At 44.1% G+C, this 20593-nt stretch overlaps 1 protein-coding gene across 5 annotated transcripts in view; it reads right to left on the bottom strand.

Moving 5' to 3' along the window:
* Nucleotides 1–400: 400 nt before the first annotated feature.
* Nucleotides 401–20593, bottom strand: part of DCAF5 (DDB1 and CUL4 associated factor 5) — a 105702-nt gene continuing 85509 nt past the window's right edge. For all 5 annotated transcript variants that reach the window (XM_082384382.1, XM_082384384.1, XM_082384385.1 and 2 more), the window contains exons 8-9: nucleotides 11273–11400; nucleotides 401–5062 (exon numbers count right to left, since the gene is read on the bottom strand). In XM_082384382.1, coding sequence (XP_082240508.1) covers nucleotides 3290–5062; nucleotides 11273–11400 — 1901 coding nt within the window. In that variant the 3' untranslated portion in view covers nucleotides 401–3289. The remainder of the gene's footprint in view (nucleotides 5063–11272; nucleotides 11401–20593) is intronic.

Raw genomic sequence — 20593 nt, 5'->3', positions numbered from 1 at the left:
GACAGGGCAGGAAAAGCAACTTGATATTTGGAAACATGAAAAAACATAATTCTTTGGAGGCTGTTTGCAATGTCACTTCACTGCATCATTCCCTCAGTTCCAGCTAATAAAAGAGTCAATTCCAGGATTTCACTATCCTGAGTCCGTCTAAGTCTGGTGAAGGAGACCAATTAGGTACCTCCTCCTACCCCAAATGTTGTTGTCCCAATGTAACCTTTGTCCCAACACCTAGAAGTGACAATGGTCACTGGCATAGATGTAGCGCACCACTGTTTTTCTTCTAGTCTTCAGTGCGGCTCTGAATCAAGTTTTCAATTAGGCAAGAATTAAAACAGGAAAGAAATGAAGGAGGAGGGGTGTCTAAGCAACCAAGTCTTCCCTGGAAGAGAAGAGGAAGCCATTAGAAGTGAATAATAGGTTTATTTGCATATACACAAGAGAAGAGCTAGCGTTGCCGGGAGAGAGGCGGGGCTTGTGAGGAGGTAAGGCTTCAGCAGAGGAAGGCACCTTGACAAACAAGGGACTCCGGGCTTAGTAAATCAAGCGCAGTTGCAACCTTCTTTTGCCCCAAGCCCACGACTCATTTAACTCATTTACCTGTTGTCCTAGAGACATGGGAATCATTTACAAAACCAGGTGGAAAATAAAGTGGAGGGAAGGTTTTATAAATCTGGACCAGCCACTTAAAATTTTATGTACAGGATGCAGGAAAAAAACCATAAGAGGCACTTTTGAATAGTTCATAACCTAATCAGTGCCATCTGCCCTGTTAGTAAAAATACCTATCATGGAAGAATCTGAGGATTAAATGTGCCTCCAAAGTTGGCGCCTCAATTCTGCAAGTTTAGGCGAAGGGACCCTGGAAGTGGTAGTTCCTGCCAGGTTTCCAAGACCATGATCACAGACAGGAGATTTCTGGCAATGAGAGTGGAACGGCTACAGAGACAAGCATTCCTCAGCCTGCTTCTGTGGGTATGCTGCGGGGCCTATCTCTCGGCAAGCTGAACCTGAGATGTCTCCCAAGGACGGAAGCCACCCTTGCTAACAATGTCTTTCTTGGATACTGAAGTTGAACCAGAATGAACTTTGACTTCTCTTTGGAGTACCCAAATGAGATAACGGCTCTTAACATGAAAAGACCAAGTTCTGCGTTTGGGAACAGTGACTACCAAGTGGCGGAACTTTACTTCTTCTCCAGAAAGATATGCGGATTGTCCTTAGAGAAGTCACAAGTGGCTAGCTACTGACTAGATTAAATAATATAAAACAAAAAGATTGGGAAGGGGAATGCTGACTAGGAAGGGGAAGAGAAACACACAGTGAGTGATTATATCTTTTTTTTTTGTATATAAAGGATTAAAAAATTCCAATTTAATAAATTTTGGAAAAGCAAATGTAAAATGACTTGGGCTTATAAAACCAGAATTTACAATTATCTGTGAATAGTCAAAGACAAATCATAGAACCGTTTTGATTACAGATTAAAGTAATTCTAATGGTTACAGAATCACTTTCCCACTCTCCGGTGAGATTACAGTTGTTAACTTGTAAGCAGCCCCACTGCTACTCACACTCCTTCGTCTCCTCCTCCTAAGACAATGTTTTTACACCCAAGTCACATCACACACACCAGGCACATCTTTCTTTTCACAAAGCTTAGCAAGGTGATATCTCCTTTTGGCTTAGATCAACAACCTTCCTTTATAAATAACCCCCCTTCCCCCAGTGACTAAATGCATCCAAGTCGTCATCCTCCACAGGCTGTCTCCCCTTGGTCCCAGTTCCAGTAGGACGGGTCCTTCCCTAAAAAGAACGCTGGATCAGTGAGGCCACACCAGTCACATGCTAGGTCCTCCTCGCTAAGCCAGTGCCGCTGGTCTCCTAATTGTCTAGCACCTTCGTGCTCAAGAAAGTTGTAGTGTTCTCTCTCTCCCTCATTTCTTCCCAGTATTCTCCTGCCTTTTCATGACATCCACGCCAACAAGGTATCTGTCATCCTAGGTCTTCCTGTCTTGTACAGGCCTTCATTAATAACCAAGTGAGTGTGACCACCACTGCAATGCCGAAAAGCTCCTGGTCTTTTCCCCTCTCAATCTTTATCTACCTTAATGAAACAGAGCCAGTTGACTCCTCTCTCCGTACTCTCTGCCTCCTAACAGACCTACTCAATAAGAATCTGTTACTTCGAGATGCCTCCTGCTCTGCAGGATCCAGTCAGAACACCACAGTCTCTGTGGACAGCAAGCCTGAGGGAAGATGCCAGTCCCACCAATTCTGACCATTTTGGGTTGAATTAAATGAAGGCAGTACCATACTCTGCTCTTTCCTATACTTCTTCATTAACACACCTATAACATTCACTTTAGTAGTCTGAGCACAAATCTCTTGAGAGCTGTCTTTCCCCTTCTTTCAGTATGCCTAGATGCTACCACATGAGGCCAGGAAGAGCCTGCTGGCTTTCTGAGTCCCTCGCAGGAACTAGCACCTAACTTGTTAAAGTGTTACCCACAACTAGTCATATTTTATGGCCTCCCTACAGTTTGGTATTGCGCCATCGCTCAATTTGCAACCAGTGAAATTTATCAGGGATCTATCTATGTTCTCTCAAATCTGATCTTAAGTGCTAACCTCTCATTAGCATTAAAAACGCTCCACTTTTAGTACATCTACATTAAACGCTCAATGAAGAAGTGCTACTGAGAAAACATGGAAGATTTCTTTAAGAAAGGAACCATGCTTTCCTTTCCAGCACAGCCAGTGGGCTGAAGGCCTATTTCCATTCTCGTCTCCATTCTTTCAGCATAAATCCACTACTCACTGGCAACACAACCTGATTTAGCAGGCACTCATTATTAAGACCAGAACACCTATGGCATGTAAATGGGGTGAGACGGCAAAAAATACAGATCCATAGATCCTTTCTGATGGAGAATGGAAAGAAAAGTCTGAGACAATGAGCTCACACGTGCCAGCGCACACACACAAGAACAAGTCAAACATCTCAACAAGGATTTACTTTAACAGAATCTGCACAGGTATACTATGCTCAAGTCTTACTAGAAAGGAGTCACTTGGATTTTTTTTCCCTTTCTTAACACAGCACAGCCAACGGCCAGCTAAACATCAGACCCATTGTTGAATAGAAGGGAGCAGCATCAGACACAAAACTTCAGGCCCTGGTTTTATGTGCCTTTAATACTATTTTTCCTTTCCTCTGTGTTCACTAAACAGGATTTAAAAATTTTTGTAAAGCTACTTTTCATAGCTTTTTGTTTTCCCTTTGTATTTATCATGTTTTTAATTTCTTCTCTGAGGAGGAATTCTCCGAATCTGTGTCTTCCAATTCGATTCGGTGCCTTTTGAAGCCACTATGGCCATGAACAGCCCTGCTGCTGTCTGTGTCTGGGGGGTCAGTGGGGTCCTCTCTCGTTCCAGCACTGGGGGTCTCACAGGCCATTTCAGACCCACAACAATCTTTGTGTAGAAGCATCCCTGTCAGGGACAAGTTATCACGATCGGTGTCCGAACGTCCTGGGGACGAGCAGGCCACCGCCTCCAGCTCCCCGAAGTTCTGCCCGTTGCTGTGGGGATGAGGGGGCCGGGGGTGTAAGCGCCCATTGTTGTGGTTGGCACAGATGGCTTCGAGGCTCCTCTCCTCACTGTCATCAGACTGGGTCCTCAGACAGTTGCCAGACCCGCTGCTGAGAGTGGAGCCAGATGCCTTGGGGACAGGAGGGGAGGGTGGCTCCTCAGCCCGGCTGCTCAGGGACTTGCTTAGGGCCTTTCCATTGAGCTTCTTGGTCTCAAAAGAGTGTTCTACAGAGCCACCAGTGTTACTCGTGCCCTGAGAGGTGTCCTCTGGTGCCTCAGCCCAAGGGTGACCGCTGGGCTCATGGCCTGGGCCATTGCTGGGATTTATGGCAGAAGTCCCTTCTTTAAAAGCGTCCTTGCCGTGGCATTCGGGGGGCAGGTCCTGGTTCCTCTGGGCCATGGCCATGTTTAGACAGGCTTCCTTACTGGAAGAAGGGGCTGGGTTGTCCTTGTGGCTGGTTCCTGCTCTCCCTTCATCTGCCTCCCCAGACACAAGCGAGCTCTCTCCCTCTTTGTTATTTGAGTAGGAGATATAGGAGTAGCGGAGCCACTTGTAAGCTTTATAAATCTTGCGCTCAACTGACTCTATGTCGGAAGTTGGCGATGCTCGGCTTGGCTGAATCTCCAGAGTGGACGTGTTCCGCTCAGGAGAGGAGGTGGGGGAAGAAGAGAGGTCATCTACTTTGATCTGGGGGTAATCATAGTTGTCTTCTCCAATGCAGGTGTCGGTGGGCTTGGTCGGGGCACCAGGCCTCTCCTCTCGAGGCATCTTCTGCCGGCGCCGCATGGCGTTCCGCTGCCGGGTGGACGCTCGCCGTTCATTCAGCTCCTCCTCGTCCTCGGAGCTGCTGGGGCTGCCGGAGCTGCTGGACTCGTCTTCAGGGCTGGGAGACCGTGGCCGGGGGAAGAGATCTGTGTCCAGTTCAACCTCGCAGGCGTTCTCTTCTGAATCGGACTCGTTGGAAAGGGCCAGGAGGCGCTTGTCCTGGTAGCGCCGCAGGGCAGACAGGCGCTGCTGGCGAGCGGTGGCATCCTCGCACGTGGGCGGTGGCGGAGTTGAAGCCACCACATTTGTGGCAGTGACCCGCAGGGGCCCCAGGTGGAAGGCGCTGTCAGCAGACTCATCCACTGTGGGTGGAGGCGAGCGCGGCAGCGAGGCCGAGGACTCGGAGTCGGTGTAGCCCGAACGCTCGCTGACCCCTGCGTGCAGCTGGAGGATGGTGCTTTCGCTGAGGTCGCTGTCTGAGTCGGAGCTCCAGCCCTCGATCTCGCGACGCACCAGGGAGTCAAAGAAGGCCATCATCCGGGGGTCTTCCTGCACAGACTGGTTGGCGTAGTCGTGGGACAGGCCACTCCCACTGTTCAGCACAAGGCTGATGTACTCTTCGTGGGTATAGAGACAGCGAGAATCATCCTCAATCCGACCGTCCAGATCTCCGGTACATCCTGGCTGCTTGTATGGGCTCCAGATCTGCACAGAAGGCGAAAACGAAACCAATGAGGGTGGATCAGAATGTATTCTATTCTAAAGCTGTCGGCCATAAAGAACACTAAGGCAGAGCTTCCCCAGACCCTCCCCGTCACTGAGCCAGGACTTGCTAACCAACTTTAAAAATACAATCCAGACTGGATTATGTGGGCCACATATGAAAATGGAAGCTTCCAGATTCAAATGTGGGACAAAGCACAGTCTAGGACACAGCATTAGCCTAGTTTCAGGAGACCCAAGTCCTGTCTCTAGGCCCAGGATAAACACACACCCTGTCTGCTACTACCCCTCTTCCCTTTAGCTTCCTCTATTAGTAGCCTGGAAATTACAATAACCCCCTTCATAATCTCAGAGGACAGAGGATGACTTGAAGATTAGCCAATGTGTTCAAAACTCTCAGAAGACTGGAGAGGTACCACTTTTCCAAAGTGAAAAAAGACCCAGCAGTCAGTCCTCTGCGACAGTTAATATTTCAGCCTATAACTCTACTTCTCCCCAACTGCAACATTTCTATTTTTAACTAATGGGAATTGCTTACTGGAGCTTGATAAGAATAGCCAGCTGCCTACACTGCAGTTCCCTCTTGGACATGCAGGCATCAGTTACCCAGAAATCTGGGTTCTCTTAACCAGGGAGCTGCTGGCTTGCTCCCCAACTCTTCTGTTAGCTGCAGGAATAGGTAGGACACACCTTCCAAGACCACAGACCCATCCCTTAATACCCTTCCACTCCATGGTCAGAGACATGGGCGCATGGCCAAAAGGTGGCAGAACTAGGATTCAAACTAAGGTCTGTCTGAACGCAAAAGCCCAACTTTACAAGTTGAATAAGTTATGCAAAAACGATGTTCAAGGTAATTAAGCTGTCACTGCAAATGAGAACGATGAGCTTCACCTGACTGCCAGACTGGTCCAGAGCAGCACAGAGAAGCTCAGTTACATCAGCTGGTAGTCATGGCAACTCAGATGAAATTCCAGATGATTTTCTTGCCCTGACAGGCTGGTGTCTATCTTTAGATGGCACCCAACCCAGAAAACAGTGGCTCCTCATTCCCTATCCTCTATCAAGACAATGGCTTTGTTTCGGCAAAGCTGTCCAAGGACAAATTTGCCTTCTTGTAAGCCCTATTCCTGAGGCCCTTTCCCTCCGTGCTTTACTTTGATCTCCTGGGAGACAGTGCTTCTTTGGAGGATCCCCAGTTCAACAGGGGCTGAAGAAACCTTCTAGGCTAAGTGTCTTCACCAGTTCCCAACTCAGATTCATTCCTCCTTCAACTTTGTTCCCTGCCCGCAACTCCTCAGGTGTTCTCCCATCTCCAACTTCATAATCTTACCCAGGGGAGTTTTAAGGCAGTGGTTCTCAAACTTTGGCATGCACGTGAATTACCTGAAGAATAATTAAGATGCGGACTCCTGGGACTTGCCTGGTGGCTCAGTGGTTAAGAATCCGCCTGCCAATGCAGGGGACACGGGGTTCGATCCCTGGTCTGGGAAGATCCCACATACCATGGAGCAACTAAGCCCGTGTGCCACAAGTACTGAGCCTGTGCTCTAGAGCCTGCGATCCACAACTACGGAAGCCCGCGCGCCTAGAGCCCGTGCTCCACAACAAAGAGAAGCCACCACAATGAGAAGCCCAAGCACTACAACGAAGAGTAGCCCCTGTTCGCCGCAACTAGAGAAAGCCTGCACGAGCAACGAAGACCCAACGCAGCCAAAAACTAATTAATTAATTAATTTTTTAAAAAATCAAGGTGTTTATCTTAAAAAAAAAAAAAAATGCTGACTCCCGAGCCCCACCCTTAGAGATTCTGATTCAGTAAGTCATGGGTAGGTTACCAGGGCTCTGCACTTTTAATTAGCACTCAAGGGGTGAGTAAGTGGGGGTACCAACTTTTAAGAAACACTGGAATATAGTTAGCATAAAATAAGTAGCAGAAAATAAAGGCTTAGTCTGAAGCAATTCTCAAATTCTTTGTGAGACTCAATTTTCGGGAAACATTTAGACCTGGCCTTCAGCAACGGCCCAAGCTGTAAATGACTATCTCTGCAAACAGGTGTCTCTGGGAATAAAAGTTTGGTGGCTTACAAAAAAACTGAGGTGGGTACTTCCCTGGTGGTCCAGTGGCTAAAACTCCACGCTCCCAACGCAGGGGGCCCGGGTTTGATCCCCGGTCAGGGACCTAGATCCCACATGCTGCAACTAAGAGTTCGCATGCCGCAACTAAAGATCCCGCCTGTGGCAACAAAGATCCTGCCTGCTGCAACTAAGACTCAGCACAGCCAAATAAATAAATTAATTAATTAATTAATTAATTAATTAATTAATTTAAAAAGAGAGAGACTGAGGGGTCCAATAGGCAAAGCCTTTAGGGTGTTTTGGGGTCTTAGTCTATATTCTGGGCTAAATTTCTCACTCCCCCAGTTTAAAAATGGAAAATGTTACTAACCATGTTGCATAATATGAAATCTATATGTACTTCCCAGAAACTCAGAATTTAACAGAATTACAAAATATTAATGGTGAGATGCTTGCTGGCCCAACTATCCAACAAGCCTAGATTTTAATCTACTACCCAGCCTCCTATATCTTCAGTTCAGCAATGAAAATCAAAATACTGAAAGTTGGCATTTATATGCGCTCTGGAATGTATTAAGCTGAGGTAGACTTTCATTCCTGAAGCTTGAAGTAATGGAACAAAACGCTGGATCAGGAGGCAAGAGTCTTGAATGTGGGTTCCCACACAGCTCTAGTTCGCTGGTAACCGTGGGTGAAGCTCAGTTTCCTTATCTAAACAGTGAAATTAGATGGGTCTCATGCAATCCTAAGATTCAGAGAAAAACAAAAACCCTATCCCAGACGGCCAGTCTTCAGTCCTCAAGGGACTTGCAGCACAGAGCTGTGGGAGCTAGCAGAACAGGTAGGAACCCGAGCCTCACCACTTCACGTGGCCCAGAGCAAATGACTTCATCCTTGAAACCTCTTTTCTCAACTGTAGAAATGAGAATGATAAAATGATATAACGTATACCAAAGCACCAATAACTGTGGTGATTCCTCCTTCGTTTGGCAACTGAATACCTCAACTAGAAGGTCTTAGACTCATCCTCAAAGAGACTTTTGAACAGCAGAAGCACTGACCACCCCGATTATGTCAGTCCTTCCTCATCCCTAAAATATCAATTTCAAATATTTGTGAAATTGTTTGTTATTTTTCCTACACTGAAAGTCAACAACTCAGAAGTGAACCAATGAAAACACAACTCCCTGTTGCATGTTAAAAGTTTAGCACAAGAGGCTGCTGAGGAAAAGGATGCAGTTCAATTCTTATTCAAAACATCATCGAAATGGAAAGCAATTTAAGTAACAAGTGTTCTGATCTACACAGGTGACCATGACATGCTTGATGTAGCATCTCTAAGCCCTCTTCTCTCTTTGCGCTATTACACTAAATTTAGACATTTGCCCACCTACCAAGAAAAACTACACAGATAGAGACTTAAGCTGTTATCCAGGGATGCTCCACACTCTCTAATCCGATTCCAAGACTTCCTGGGCCCACCTCTGGCCTACTTTCCCAGCCTTACATCTTAGCCCTCCCTTTCTGTGCTCTTTACTTCGGCCAAATGATCATTTTCTAAACTGGTCCTACACTTTGCTGCTTCTGAGCATTTATTCATGAACACACTGCCTGGAATGCAGTAGGTGATCAATAAATATTTATTGATTCAGTGAAATAATTAAATGTCCATTCTCTCTCCTTAGAATGGTCTTCCCATCTTACTCCTTTCTTTTCTTTTGCAGTCTTTTTCCTTTAAAATCTAGCTCAAGTATTACCTACACTGAGATTACCCCAGATGGGGAAAAAAATTTCTCCCTCCCCACACAGCACTGTTTCTATCTCTTATGTACTTATTGCGTTTTTCGTTACTTTTATTTCTTGTCTCTCCTACTGGGTCACCAATTCCTATGGGGACCTGCATTACCTTTCTTTCTTTGTGTTCCTCACAGGGCCTAGCACAAATTGCACACAGTAGGTATGGTTCACAAATACAGGGCGAGTAAATGAATATTGGTCTTTGAGGAAAAAAATGCCAGCATTTGCTCCATCTTGCTCTCTCTTATGTTTAACTACAAAATGAATCCCCTTTTTTGCTAAGTGTGGGCATTCAAGGGGATAGAAGACCTGCTATGGGTGAGAAGAGGCTGGCCCTGACAACAGTGACTCTTCTCCTCCAGGCCATAAAGGCATCAGTGAAGGACAAGTCAGGGGGAAGGTGGAGTGAGTAGAGAGAGAGGTGGAGAGAGAAAAGCAGGCTGCACTAGAATATGGTGGAATGATGCTCTTTGAGCCACTGATCCTCTCAGAAACAGCAAATAAGAAAGTGACTTTTATTAAAATAGTCAGAAATTGTCAGGCACAGGTAACTTACAAGGCACTCTTAGGTGTCAAGTCACTGTTAGCGTCCTCACTTGACAGATGGGAGACAGACTCGAAGGGCTGCCCAAGGGTACTGACTGTACTGACTTAAGGTTTCAGATGGCTAAACATGCCTCCTGGTGAGGCAATGTTCAGACCTCACTGGAACCTGGAAGCAGTGAGCTCCATAGTTTAGTCTGAATATTTTCACAGAGAAAATATTTTCTTCTCCTTCTTCTCTGAGAACTTGGCTAGTTTCCAACCTATGACCTTTCGGGTAAGGACTCCAGTTGACTAAACAATAATTGGGGAGACTTAGCACAGAAGCATCCCAGAGTGTACAGCCAAGCAAGAATCTCTGTTCTAAAGGAGATGCTCAAGCAGAGCTCCCTGAGAGAATGATGTCAACGGGCCCAGAGGGGACATGCTACTGTGCCAACCCATGAGTCACAGGCTAAAGGAGAAGGGAAAACAATGCAAGGGACGGGCAATTCAATGACTGCCCAAGTGCAGGACTACTGAGATGATCAAACCCAGCAGGGGCATCAGGCTGCCCGCTGCCTTCCCACTAGCATGGTAAATGTGGCAGCATACTGGGAAGAACAAAGAACCGGGCTCTATGCTAGCCTTACCACTAATTAGCTGTATAATTAACCCCAGACAGTAAATTTATAATTTAAACCTCATCATCTACAAAAGGAAGTCAGTAAAAATGATCTAGAAGTCCTGTTCTAGCCCTGTTTATTTATGGGTAAATAAATGTATGCAATCATGAAAGTCAGCCCTGATCCACAGGACCAATAAAACTAAATAAAGGAAGTTGGAATAAGGACAAATAAAAATATTGACCCATACTCCAACATTACATTTTTGATAGCTTCCTCTGCCTCAGACACAAGTTGTATAGTTTTTTGGGTTTTTTTAAAGAATGAAAGAAAATGAAAACTATCAATTTGTTACAAATCAATTTTTACTTTTCCCCTGAAACCTCTGTCAGGTTTTCAATGTCATTTTGGGGGAAAAAAAGAGGAGTTTTATGTTTTGCTGGGGAGGGGGGGATATCATCTATCCTTATTTAATAGTCAAGTTATCACAGGGTCCTCAAGAATTCATCATTTGTCCTGAACCCTCATCTTCTCAGATGTGGAAAAGGGTTACTAGCGACTGGAATGTGAGTGATGGGCAGCGGGCCATCCTTCCGTGGACGCAGGCCAGGCTGGGTCTCTCAGTTGCAAGCTCTAAAAATATTCCTTGGCAGGGTTAAGTTCATTCAGTCAATGTGCAGTTGATGCAAGTGTTTAGCCTCAATCACAACCACATGCAGTGGTTGATATGCATGTGGTTGTGATATTTTGATATGTCCTGAGACAAGTTAGCTATGGTTCCAGTAGTCACTTAGTTATGAGGACAGCAATTAAGGAAAAGTGCACACAGAGTAACTTTGGGGATGATAGCTTTTTTACCTCCAGATGGGGTTTGGAAAGCAGAATTCATCAGACTCCAGATCAGAGGCCATGGAAATGTAGTGGCATACAGGTAGTATCTGGTTTCAAAGCCTAGTGATTATTTTTTAAAATGGCCCTGAAAGGAGGGTTTTAAAACCACCCTCTTTAACATCAATTTTTCCATATTTTGTAATATGTCAAAATAATTGAGAATTCTGATAGACCTTCAGTATGTTTAGCTATGAGGTCCTACATACATTGTTTTAGTTTCTTCCATTTACGAATTGCAATAATTTCTCTAAAAGGACAAAAGGGGAAGGTGCCTCACCTTGATGATCTTTTCTACACCAGAAGAGCAGATCATGTAGGTGTGGGGGTTAAATCGGACCTGGTTCACAATAGACCGATGCCCTTTCAGCACCATGAAGGCTCCGTTGACCACCCTACCAATGCCACCTGGGAAGACAGAAGGAAACAAAAATCAAATGACGAAACAGATGGAAGTAAACAGGTTCCAGTAATGGCAAACAAACAGCTCTGAACCAGAGCCGAGATATTTTATTAACTATACCAGCAGAATGCTTAATCTTACAGATAAAGTTGCTATGGAAAGAAGGAAGATGAAATATCTCTCAGCATATGTGCTCTTACCAAGAGCCTTTATTTAGTCTTTAAGCATTGCCCACGCCCACCCACTACAATTCCATTGTCAATGAAGCCACAGCCACTTAAAACATTTCTCAAGGTTTTGATCCCCAAGATAGAATCCAAGTGTTACCTTAAAAAAGGCCAGTCATAAGCAAAATGAGACTGAACTGCTTGAGAACAGTTGGCAGCTGAGCCAGGGACATGCAGAACCAGAAGCATGTAATTACTTAAACGTGCAAAAAAATCTCTGATCCAGTTGCCCTCAATTTCTATAATGAAAATAGCAAACAAAACAAACAAACAAAAACCTCTGGGAAAATAATGGAGAAAATCCCTTCTTCACTCTGATAGCAGGGAGAACTAAGCATAAAGAAAGGAGATATGGGTCACTTTCATAATAAGCAGAGCCCAGGTATTGCGAATTAGAGAGTGTGGGCCTTAAATACACCATGTATGGAGGCCACTGATAGAAAGCTGTATCTTAAGGACCATCCTGTAGGCTTTCTTCTTCAATGATGGCGAAAAGTACCAGAGGCCTAGAACTTATAGATGAAAATGTCATCATTCATGAACTCGGGACAATCTCAAAGGTTCAACTTCACTGGTAAGGGCATCACACTCACACAGAACAGATGCACCCAAGTTCTCATTAAGGTCACTTCTGAGCAGCCATCAACAGCTCAGTACACACCAACTGGCAAAAATGTGATGCATACAGACACAAACAAATGACTGTTCATTTATTTAAGCAATGAGTGCCTTCTTAGACCCTACCAGGAGCATGGCACCACTAGGGCACAAAGTACCATCACGCACTATCTCAGCTCCACACGCCTCCATCCCAGTCCCAACTCTATCTTGTTCAAACATTTATTCCAAACGTTTCTCATCTCAGTATCTGGAGGGAAAATGGCCAGAACAACATCCCTTTTCCAGAAATAATCTGGTTCTGCAGAAGGTGTCTTCTGCTTTTGGCCTCCTGACACAGTTCCTCCTTCACCTCTTCTGCCTCATGAAAGATATCCCTCTTTATTGACATGTACATATCTTTTTTATGACAGCAAGAGGTTTCAGACTGTACTGATTTGCTCCTTGGTGGTGCCACCTTGGCTAGCACCAGGTGCTTACTCTACATTGTGAGTGACAAAAATATCCTTTGCCTAAATTTCCCCCCATGTTTGACATTATTAATATTTGAATTATTCAGGATGGATAATGTATTTAGACCCGTTCATATTTCAGCCCAACATCATCATGTTTGCTAATAAGCTGTAAAGGAGAAGAAAGTAACTAGGACATATGTGTGTTTTTATGGAGACAAAGGATCAGGAAAGGTTTAAGCGCCAAAGGTAGGCTGCCTTGATGGGAACCCCGAGGCAGCCTGCGCGCACTAGGTTCCTAGGGTGGAGTGGGAGGAGGGGAAGGTAACCTGAGCCTAGTCAAAATAAAAAGAAACTTGAGAGAATTAAGGAAAAGGGATCCATGGGAATCTAAAACAGTTGTCTCAATACAGTGATCTCACCACCCCAACGAGTTCCTTTGGGTGAGTTTCTTTTCTACGTATGGTTGATTCAACAAGTAGCAGTCCTGCTCATGGATCTCTTCTGAATTCTACATTTCCAACATCCTACTCCTATTCATACCCCCGCTGGGGTGGTCACTAGCAAAGAAACTTACGGTTGAACCTAGTACCAATCTCTTGTTTAATCCTTCTGCCTCTAAGAAAAAGAATTTAAGTGACTCAGAGAATTTCAGTGACTTCTTCCAAGTAGCTAGTAAATGGCAGAGCCAGTATTTGAACCAGAGTCTGTTTGGTTATAATGCCTAATATCGTTCCCTCTGTAACAGTGGCGTTTAAGAGATGAAAAGGTTTGAATAGGGGTGGAGTCAAAAGGTCATAACTGATTTCTAAATCCTTCTGGCAGTCATTATACAAGTTGATTTTCTTTTTAAGTCCTAAATTTAAAAGAGGGGAAGAAGAAGATTCTATCCAATGGTATCGTGAGTGCAAGCTCTACAGTATCAGCACAGGACATTTCATCACATTGCCAACACTGAATAGTCTATGAGAGTAGAACTGGATCTCTTGCACACCTAGAACCTGGGGTGCAACGCCTGAACTAAAGCAGGAACTTAGTAAAACTAAAGCAGGGGGATTCCCTGGTGGCGCAGTGGTTGAGAATCTGCCTGCCAATGCAGGGGACACGGGTTCAAGCCCTGGTTTGAGAAGATCCCACATGCCGCGGAGCAACTAGGCCTGTGAGCCACAATTACTGAGCCTGCGCGTCTGGAGGCTGTGCTCCGCAACAAGAGAGGCTGCAATAGTGAGAGGCCTGCGCCCCGCGATGAAGAGCGGCCCCCACTTGCCGCAACTAGAGAAAGCCCTCGCACAGAAACGAAGACCCAACACAGCCATAAATAAATAAATAAATAAAAATTTAAAAAAACCAAAAAACTAAAGCAGGTATCCATTGTTAAATGGATAGTGTTTCAGGAGAGGGCAATTCTAGAATAAGTACCACCAAAGGAGGACAGATAGAAGGTCTCATGTCTTAAGAATCAGCTACTAGAGAACTAAAGTTTATCAACTTTCTGTCAAAGATGACTTAGAATACAATTATGATAACTTTCAGATCTAAGGAATAACTGAAGGGTATCAATGCTTGAAAATTCAGACCATGGAAAAACTGTTTCTATTGCTCTTTCAAGCACTGTAACTTCATCTGGTTTCTCTTCTTGGCAGCAATTTTTTTTTTTTTAAATAAATCTATTTATTTTATTTGTTTTTGGCTGTGTTGGGTCTCTGTTGTTGCATGCGGGCTTCCTCTAGTTGTGACGAGCGGGGCTACTCTTCATTGCGGTGCGCGGGCTTCTCATTGTGGTGGCTACTCTTGTTGTGGAGCATGGGTTCTAGGCACGCAGGCTTTAGTAGTTGCGGCACACGGGCTCAGTAGTTGTGGCTCGTGGGCTCTAGAGCGCAGGGTCAGTAGTTGTGGCGCACGGACTTAGTTGCTCTGCGGCATGTGGGATCTTCCCAGACCAGGACTCAAACCCGTGTTCCCTGCACTGGCAGGCGGATTCTTAACCACTGAGCCACCAGGAAAGTCCCTTGGCAACAGTTTTAATAAGAGATTATTTCTCCTTCTTCCTACCCAAATGTGTACCCAGAAAATCTGAAAATGAAGAGGAAGTCAACAGAGCCAAGAGACAGAAGATGAAAACAGGTACAGGAAGAATTATTGCTGTCATCTGTATAAGGTAACCCAGGCTGCGTACACAGAATCATAACAATGAATGGGCTTCAGAGAGGTTCTCTATAGCCCCTCTCCTGGTTTCCAGGTTTCAAGTAATTGAATACAGCTGCTACTGTACAGCTTACATACAATGATTGTTAGAGAATAGATTTTTTTATCAGTTCTGGAGATTTGTATATATCAGATAAATTTCTTTAGTCTGAAATGGCTAATGTCAAGATGCCAATACCAGTAAGACCCTGGGGCCTCCTCTCCTCCATTATCTAACCAGAGCCTGCTCATCAACAGCAGAATTGAGTTGGAAAAAGTTAGGTGGGGAATATTTTTGCCAAGAACTATATAACCTACATAATCTCCCTTCGGGGTCATTCCTCATCTGTGGGTGAGGGGCCTGGTGAGGATCAACCTCACCCATGGTTACTGAGCTGAGTCACAACCTAATCAGTAATAACGGTACCAATGAATAAAATAGTACATATCCAAGAATAAGCACCTTACTCATCCTTGAGCTGTCATTTGTTTATACAGTTCTGTACAAACCAATGGTCATTTCTCTGGACAACTGCTCTGGCTGGCTCAGCCAAACATGTTGGCATCACTTTGTAGGTTTCTTTTCTCAGTCGAGGTCAAAGTTCCCATGTTTCCATCTTTCCTTTGATTCAGAAGGGATGCTAGGGAGGTGGTGAAATGTTATATCTTATCTGTTCTACTCCAAGACCTCAGAAAAGAAAATGAGTGGGTCATCTCATAAGATTCCAGCATCAGTAACTCACTCACTATCTTGGGATCCCAGGAAACACAAGAGACCCAGAAAAAACACCTTGCTCAGAACCCTGATAAAGACCTTTCTAAAATGCCACAGCCAAATGTTCCCCCAGAGAAGACAAAGCGCTAAAGCCTACAAGTCCTCATTCCCCTCTTTTCTTAACTATGCTCCTCTTTTCATAACATTCAGCCAGAGATCTGTCTGCTGAAGCCTCTCAAGAGGGTCAGGACACCACTCCCATTTCTTGCCAACTTCAGTTACTTCTGTTTCTTGTCAATTTCATTCATTTTAACAAAGTCCTCCAAGAGTGAGGATGTTTTCAACTCAAAAGCTAAAAGCAACCTGGTCAGGATTTCTAGATGCCTTGGTTTAACAGGCATCAATCATGCCTGGGAAGTGATCCTCAGTGGCACTTGGGACTATAGAACAGGACAGTTAAATACTTTTTTTCTGAAATAAACCCCAAATCAACCTGGATAAAATGGCAGTATTGATTCTCTTGTCAGAGTCTTTGGATTTCTACCCCTTCCCTAATAATCCATTAATTAACAGGTAGGACAAACACCTTTGTGAGAATGCGAAGGAGAAACAACGAATAACACAGAGATTAAGGAGGGGGAAGTCTGAAAGCAGTAGTGAGGAACCAGAAACAGGGACTATATGACTGGAAGGGTCTGCTGGAAGATACGAAATTCTGACGGCAGGAGATAAATTTGTGTTTCCAAGAAATAGAGCACTGGCCCTCATGAAGAGGGTAAATATCCCTGATCTTTCAAGATTTATATGCTGATACATCCAAGATAATAAGAAAAGAGTTGGGCATACAAGGACTTAACAAATGATTGTTAAATTGAAATTAGTGGAGAACACTGTTAAGAGTGGTATTTTAAAAAACTCAGTACTCAGGTAAAAAGACAGATATTGGTATAGGAAATGCTGGAAGCATGGGAAAACTTCATCTGGTAGCTCTAGACTCGAGTAGCAAACAAAAGCCTGCAGAACACACTGATAGGGCAAGATGGGAAGCAAGGACATAAAGGAGTGGTACTACTTTGCAGGGAAAGAAGTCAAAAAATCAGGTAACAATGGTTATTGCAATGATGCAATGAACTTCAAATCTCTGTAATTACCTAGTCCTTCCCTAAGCAATAAGACTTGGGCTTGGTGATATTCACCAAAGAATCCAATGGTTAATTCAGTTCCCATTCTACTCGTCTTATTTGACTTATTAGCAAGATTCAACAGAATTGCCTCCCCTTTGACACACTTTTTTCACTGCCTTCCTAGGATCACCCTCTTTTGGTTTTCCTGCTACCTCACTGGTGACTCCTTGTTGATTTCCTTTTTTGGCTCTTCTCCCTGGCTTTTTTTTGGGGGGCTACTCAGCACAGCATGCAGGATCTTAGTTCCTCGACCAGGGATTGAACCCATGTCCCCTGCAGTGGAAGTGCAGAGTCTCAACCACTGGACCACCAGGGAAGTCCCCGCCCTGGCTTCTTAACATGAGAATGCCTTAGGGCTCAGTTTTTGGTCCTCTTCTCTTAAACTAGCTATACTTAATTCACTCACTGCTGATCTCAGTCACTGGTGTTCTCATCCAGTCTGTGGCTTTAGATACTACCTATATGATACCAAAAACATTTTTATCTCTAGTCCAGGTCTTTCTTGAACTCCAGACCTCCATACCTCTACAACCAAACTGTTTATTCAACAACTCTACCTGGTTGTTTAAGAGACATCTCAAACTCTACCTGCTCTCCCTTTCTCCCCAATCTAATCTATCAGGAAATCCTGATAGCTTTACTTTTTTAAAAAAATATTTATTTATTTAGGCTGTGCCAGGTTTTAGTTGCGGCACGTGGGATCTTCGCTGCGGCATGCGGGCTTCTTAGTTGCGGCATGCATGCGGCATCTAGTTCCCCGACCAGGGATCGAACCCGGGCCCCTTGCATTGGGAGTGTGGAGTCTTAGCCACTGGACCACCAGGGAAGTACCCCCCGCCCCCCTTTTTGGCTTTACTTTCAAAATATATCTAGACTTCAACCCCTATTACCTTGGTTCAAGCCACCACCACAGCTCACCTGTATGAGAGAATCCTACTAGTACTCCTCATTTCTACCCTTGGCAGCCCCACTCCCACTATCTACCCTCAACTCAGTAGTCAGAGTGATGCTGTTAAAATAAGTCAGATCATGTCACTCCTCTGCTCAAAATTCTCTAATGGCTCCCCACGTCACTCACAATAAGAGCCTACATGATTGGACACCCCTATACCCCACTTACCTCTATGACTAAGCCCTACTATTCTCCCCTCAGGCACATTCTCACTTCAAAACCTTCATACTGGCTCTACCTGAAATGCGCTTATCCCAGATTTCTGCAAGGCTCTCTCACCACTTTGAGGTTTTGTTCAAATGTGACCTTCTCAATGAGGACTAGACTGAATATCCTACCTAAAATTACATTTCCCTGACTCTGTCCCCATACCACTTCCTAGCCCCCTTATTCTGCTCTACTTTTTCTTTTTCCAAAGCACTTCTAACCTTTTAAACATACTATATAATTTACTGTATCTATTGTTAATTGTCTGTTTCCCCTGCTAGAATGTAAGCTCCATGATGGCAGAGCTCTTTTGTTTTTCTGCTGTATCCTAAGCCTCTAGAACAGTGTCTACCTAGCACACGGTAAATTTTCAACAAGTATCTGATGAATGAATGAAAAGGTGTGAGTGTATTAGACTGTGGAATATAAGCATGCAGGAAAGAACCCAATCTCCATTAGTGGGCTTCACCATCCAACATGTGGATTATCCAAGTGTCTCTCTCCATCTTCCTGCTGTCAATTTTGTATGTTTCTTTTATAGTGTTTTGACTATAGTTAAGAGCAGAGAAATAAAGTAGCTAAGATCCTACTTATCCTTCCCGGTCCTCTGAAATGCTAATTCCATGAAAACTTTACTGATCCCCAAAATCTCTTCAAGCCCTCCTTAGTTATCTTTTTTTATAGGCTTTGGAATCCATTTTTAAATTTAGTGTGCACATACACACATACCCTTTTCTCATCCCTCTTAGATTGGAAGTTCTTGGAAGGCAAGAAAGTATTTATTTTTCAATCACCCATAGGATTGGCATAATGTTTTATCTAAGGATACTCAGTAAGTGAACAAATTAAAGTAAATCTCATTATTTCCTCTGGAACAAGGCTTGAAGCAGAAGGCTAAAGCTGTTATCTACTAAAATGAGGTTTGGTAAGTACCTGTCCAGGCAATTAATCTATTTCATTCCTGACTCCACTGGTAGAATTAATGAGGAGCCATGAGGGGCAAGGGACTCTTTCTTTTCCTCACATATCTAAAAGAGTTGTCCAAACAACCTCTTAGTAATTCAAAAAGGCCCGAGTGAACACTCCCAGGGCTCCAAGTTTCAAACCATAAAGAGAAATACAATCAGGGTACTGACAATACAGAGAGAGCAGTGGCTGCCTCCTGGGGATCCTGTAACCACTTAAGAGTTAAGAAAAGCCAGATGGGGACAGCCAGTGTTGTCAGTAAAGCTCAAAGAGCTCCACAGACAGCAACGCTTAATTGTACAAAAAAAGTCAATTACACTAAGTTCTTCTTTCATCTGTACTTCACATGTGTTTGCAACCAACTACTTGTGGCCAATTAAAAACAGTTGTTCTTCCTATTACATGGGAGGAAAAAGCAGATGCCCAGGCCTAACTCACTGAGAGTAAATGCATGTCTAGAAAAAGGAGGAGAGACAGAGTAGGCACACATATGCAGGCCCATGGAAATGCATTTACAGCTGTTTCCAGCCGACTTCATCAGCCTACGGGCAGTGGGGGGTGGCTGCAGAGACCTGGCAGTGAAGCTGCATGTTTTCCCCTCTATTCAGGGAAAAGTCTGTCGTATAACTTCCCCCCTCTTAAACTACCGATGAGTCAAGAGCAGCCTTCATGCAAGAAAAACTCAACTGACCATTCAGGAGGGCACCAGATGAGCACCATGGCTTGGTCTCTAAGGAGTTTTTCAGAGGAAAGTTAAAAGGGAGAACGCTTTTAAAATGAGGAATAGCAACATTTAGTAGCTACTGAGCACCCTCACAGTATCCCTAATAAAGTAGATATTACTACTGTTGTTATTGTTTGCATTGTTAATATTCTTATTTTACAGATGAAGAAAGTTTGGCAAGATTAAACAATTTTTCCAAAGCCTCCAACTAAGAGACGAATGCATCAGGAATTTAAACCCAGGCCTACCAACTCTATTACATTATGCTTCTTTCCATAAATAGTAAGGTCTTAGTGTAGAGGCATATCTCAGGGGAAGCAACTCTATCAGTGAAAACCCTAAAGAAGTCCTTTCCAACAAGAATTAGGGGAAAGGGAAGGAGAAGGCCATATGAATATTTTCCAGAGACACCAACCTCTACCAAATGTAAATCCATTACTTCTATTACCTAGGTTACTAGGGAGCAATGCTCTGGAAATTATGGATTTATGGGCATTGATCTTACACACAGCAATAACAATGTCTTAAATTTGAAAGCACCTAGTTTTCAGAAAGCCTCCAAGGCTGTTAAATCATCCACGATATGAGGTGGTAGGGTGGGGGGTGGAGGTAGCAATTTTACAGAAGAAACTGAGACTCAAGACAACTGCTGTTATATAACCTGCCTAGAATCACTCAATCACTTGGTTACTGGAAGTACTGGACTTGAATCCAGGTATGATCTTAAGCCTAATGCTCCTTCCCATACACCATACTGGCTCTATACATAACGGCCAGCCTGTTTATTTTATCTTCAGAATTTTCACATAGAAACAGATGCTCTTCCTACATACTTCATAGGTGTAAAACATATTCTGATGGGCTTTTTCTTTGCTACAGCAAAATCCCCAGTTCCTTCCTCTGATTTTTAAAGAGGTTTTGAGAAATGAGTTATTCTTTGACATCAACTAAAAAAAATTGATCCTAATC

The sequence above is a fragment of the Balaenoptera borealis genome (genome assembly GCF_965194805.1).
Source record: "Balaenoptera borealis genome assembly, chromosome: 3".
In the NCBI taxonomy this organism is placed as follows: domain Eukaryota; kingdom Metazoa; phylum Chordata; class Mammalia; order Artiodactyla; family Balaenopteridae; genus Balaenoptera; species Balaenoptera borealis.
This window is presented reverse-complemented; position numbering and strand designations above follow the sequence as displayed.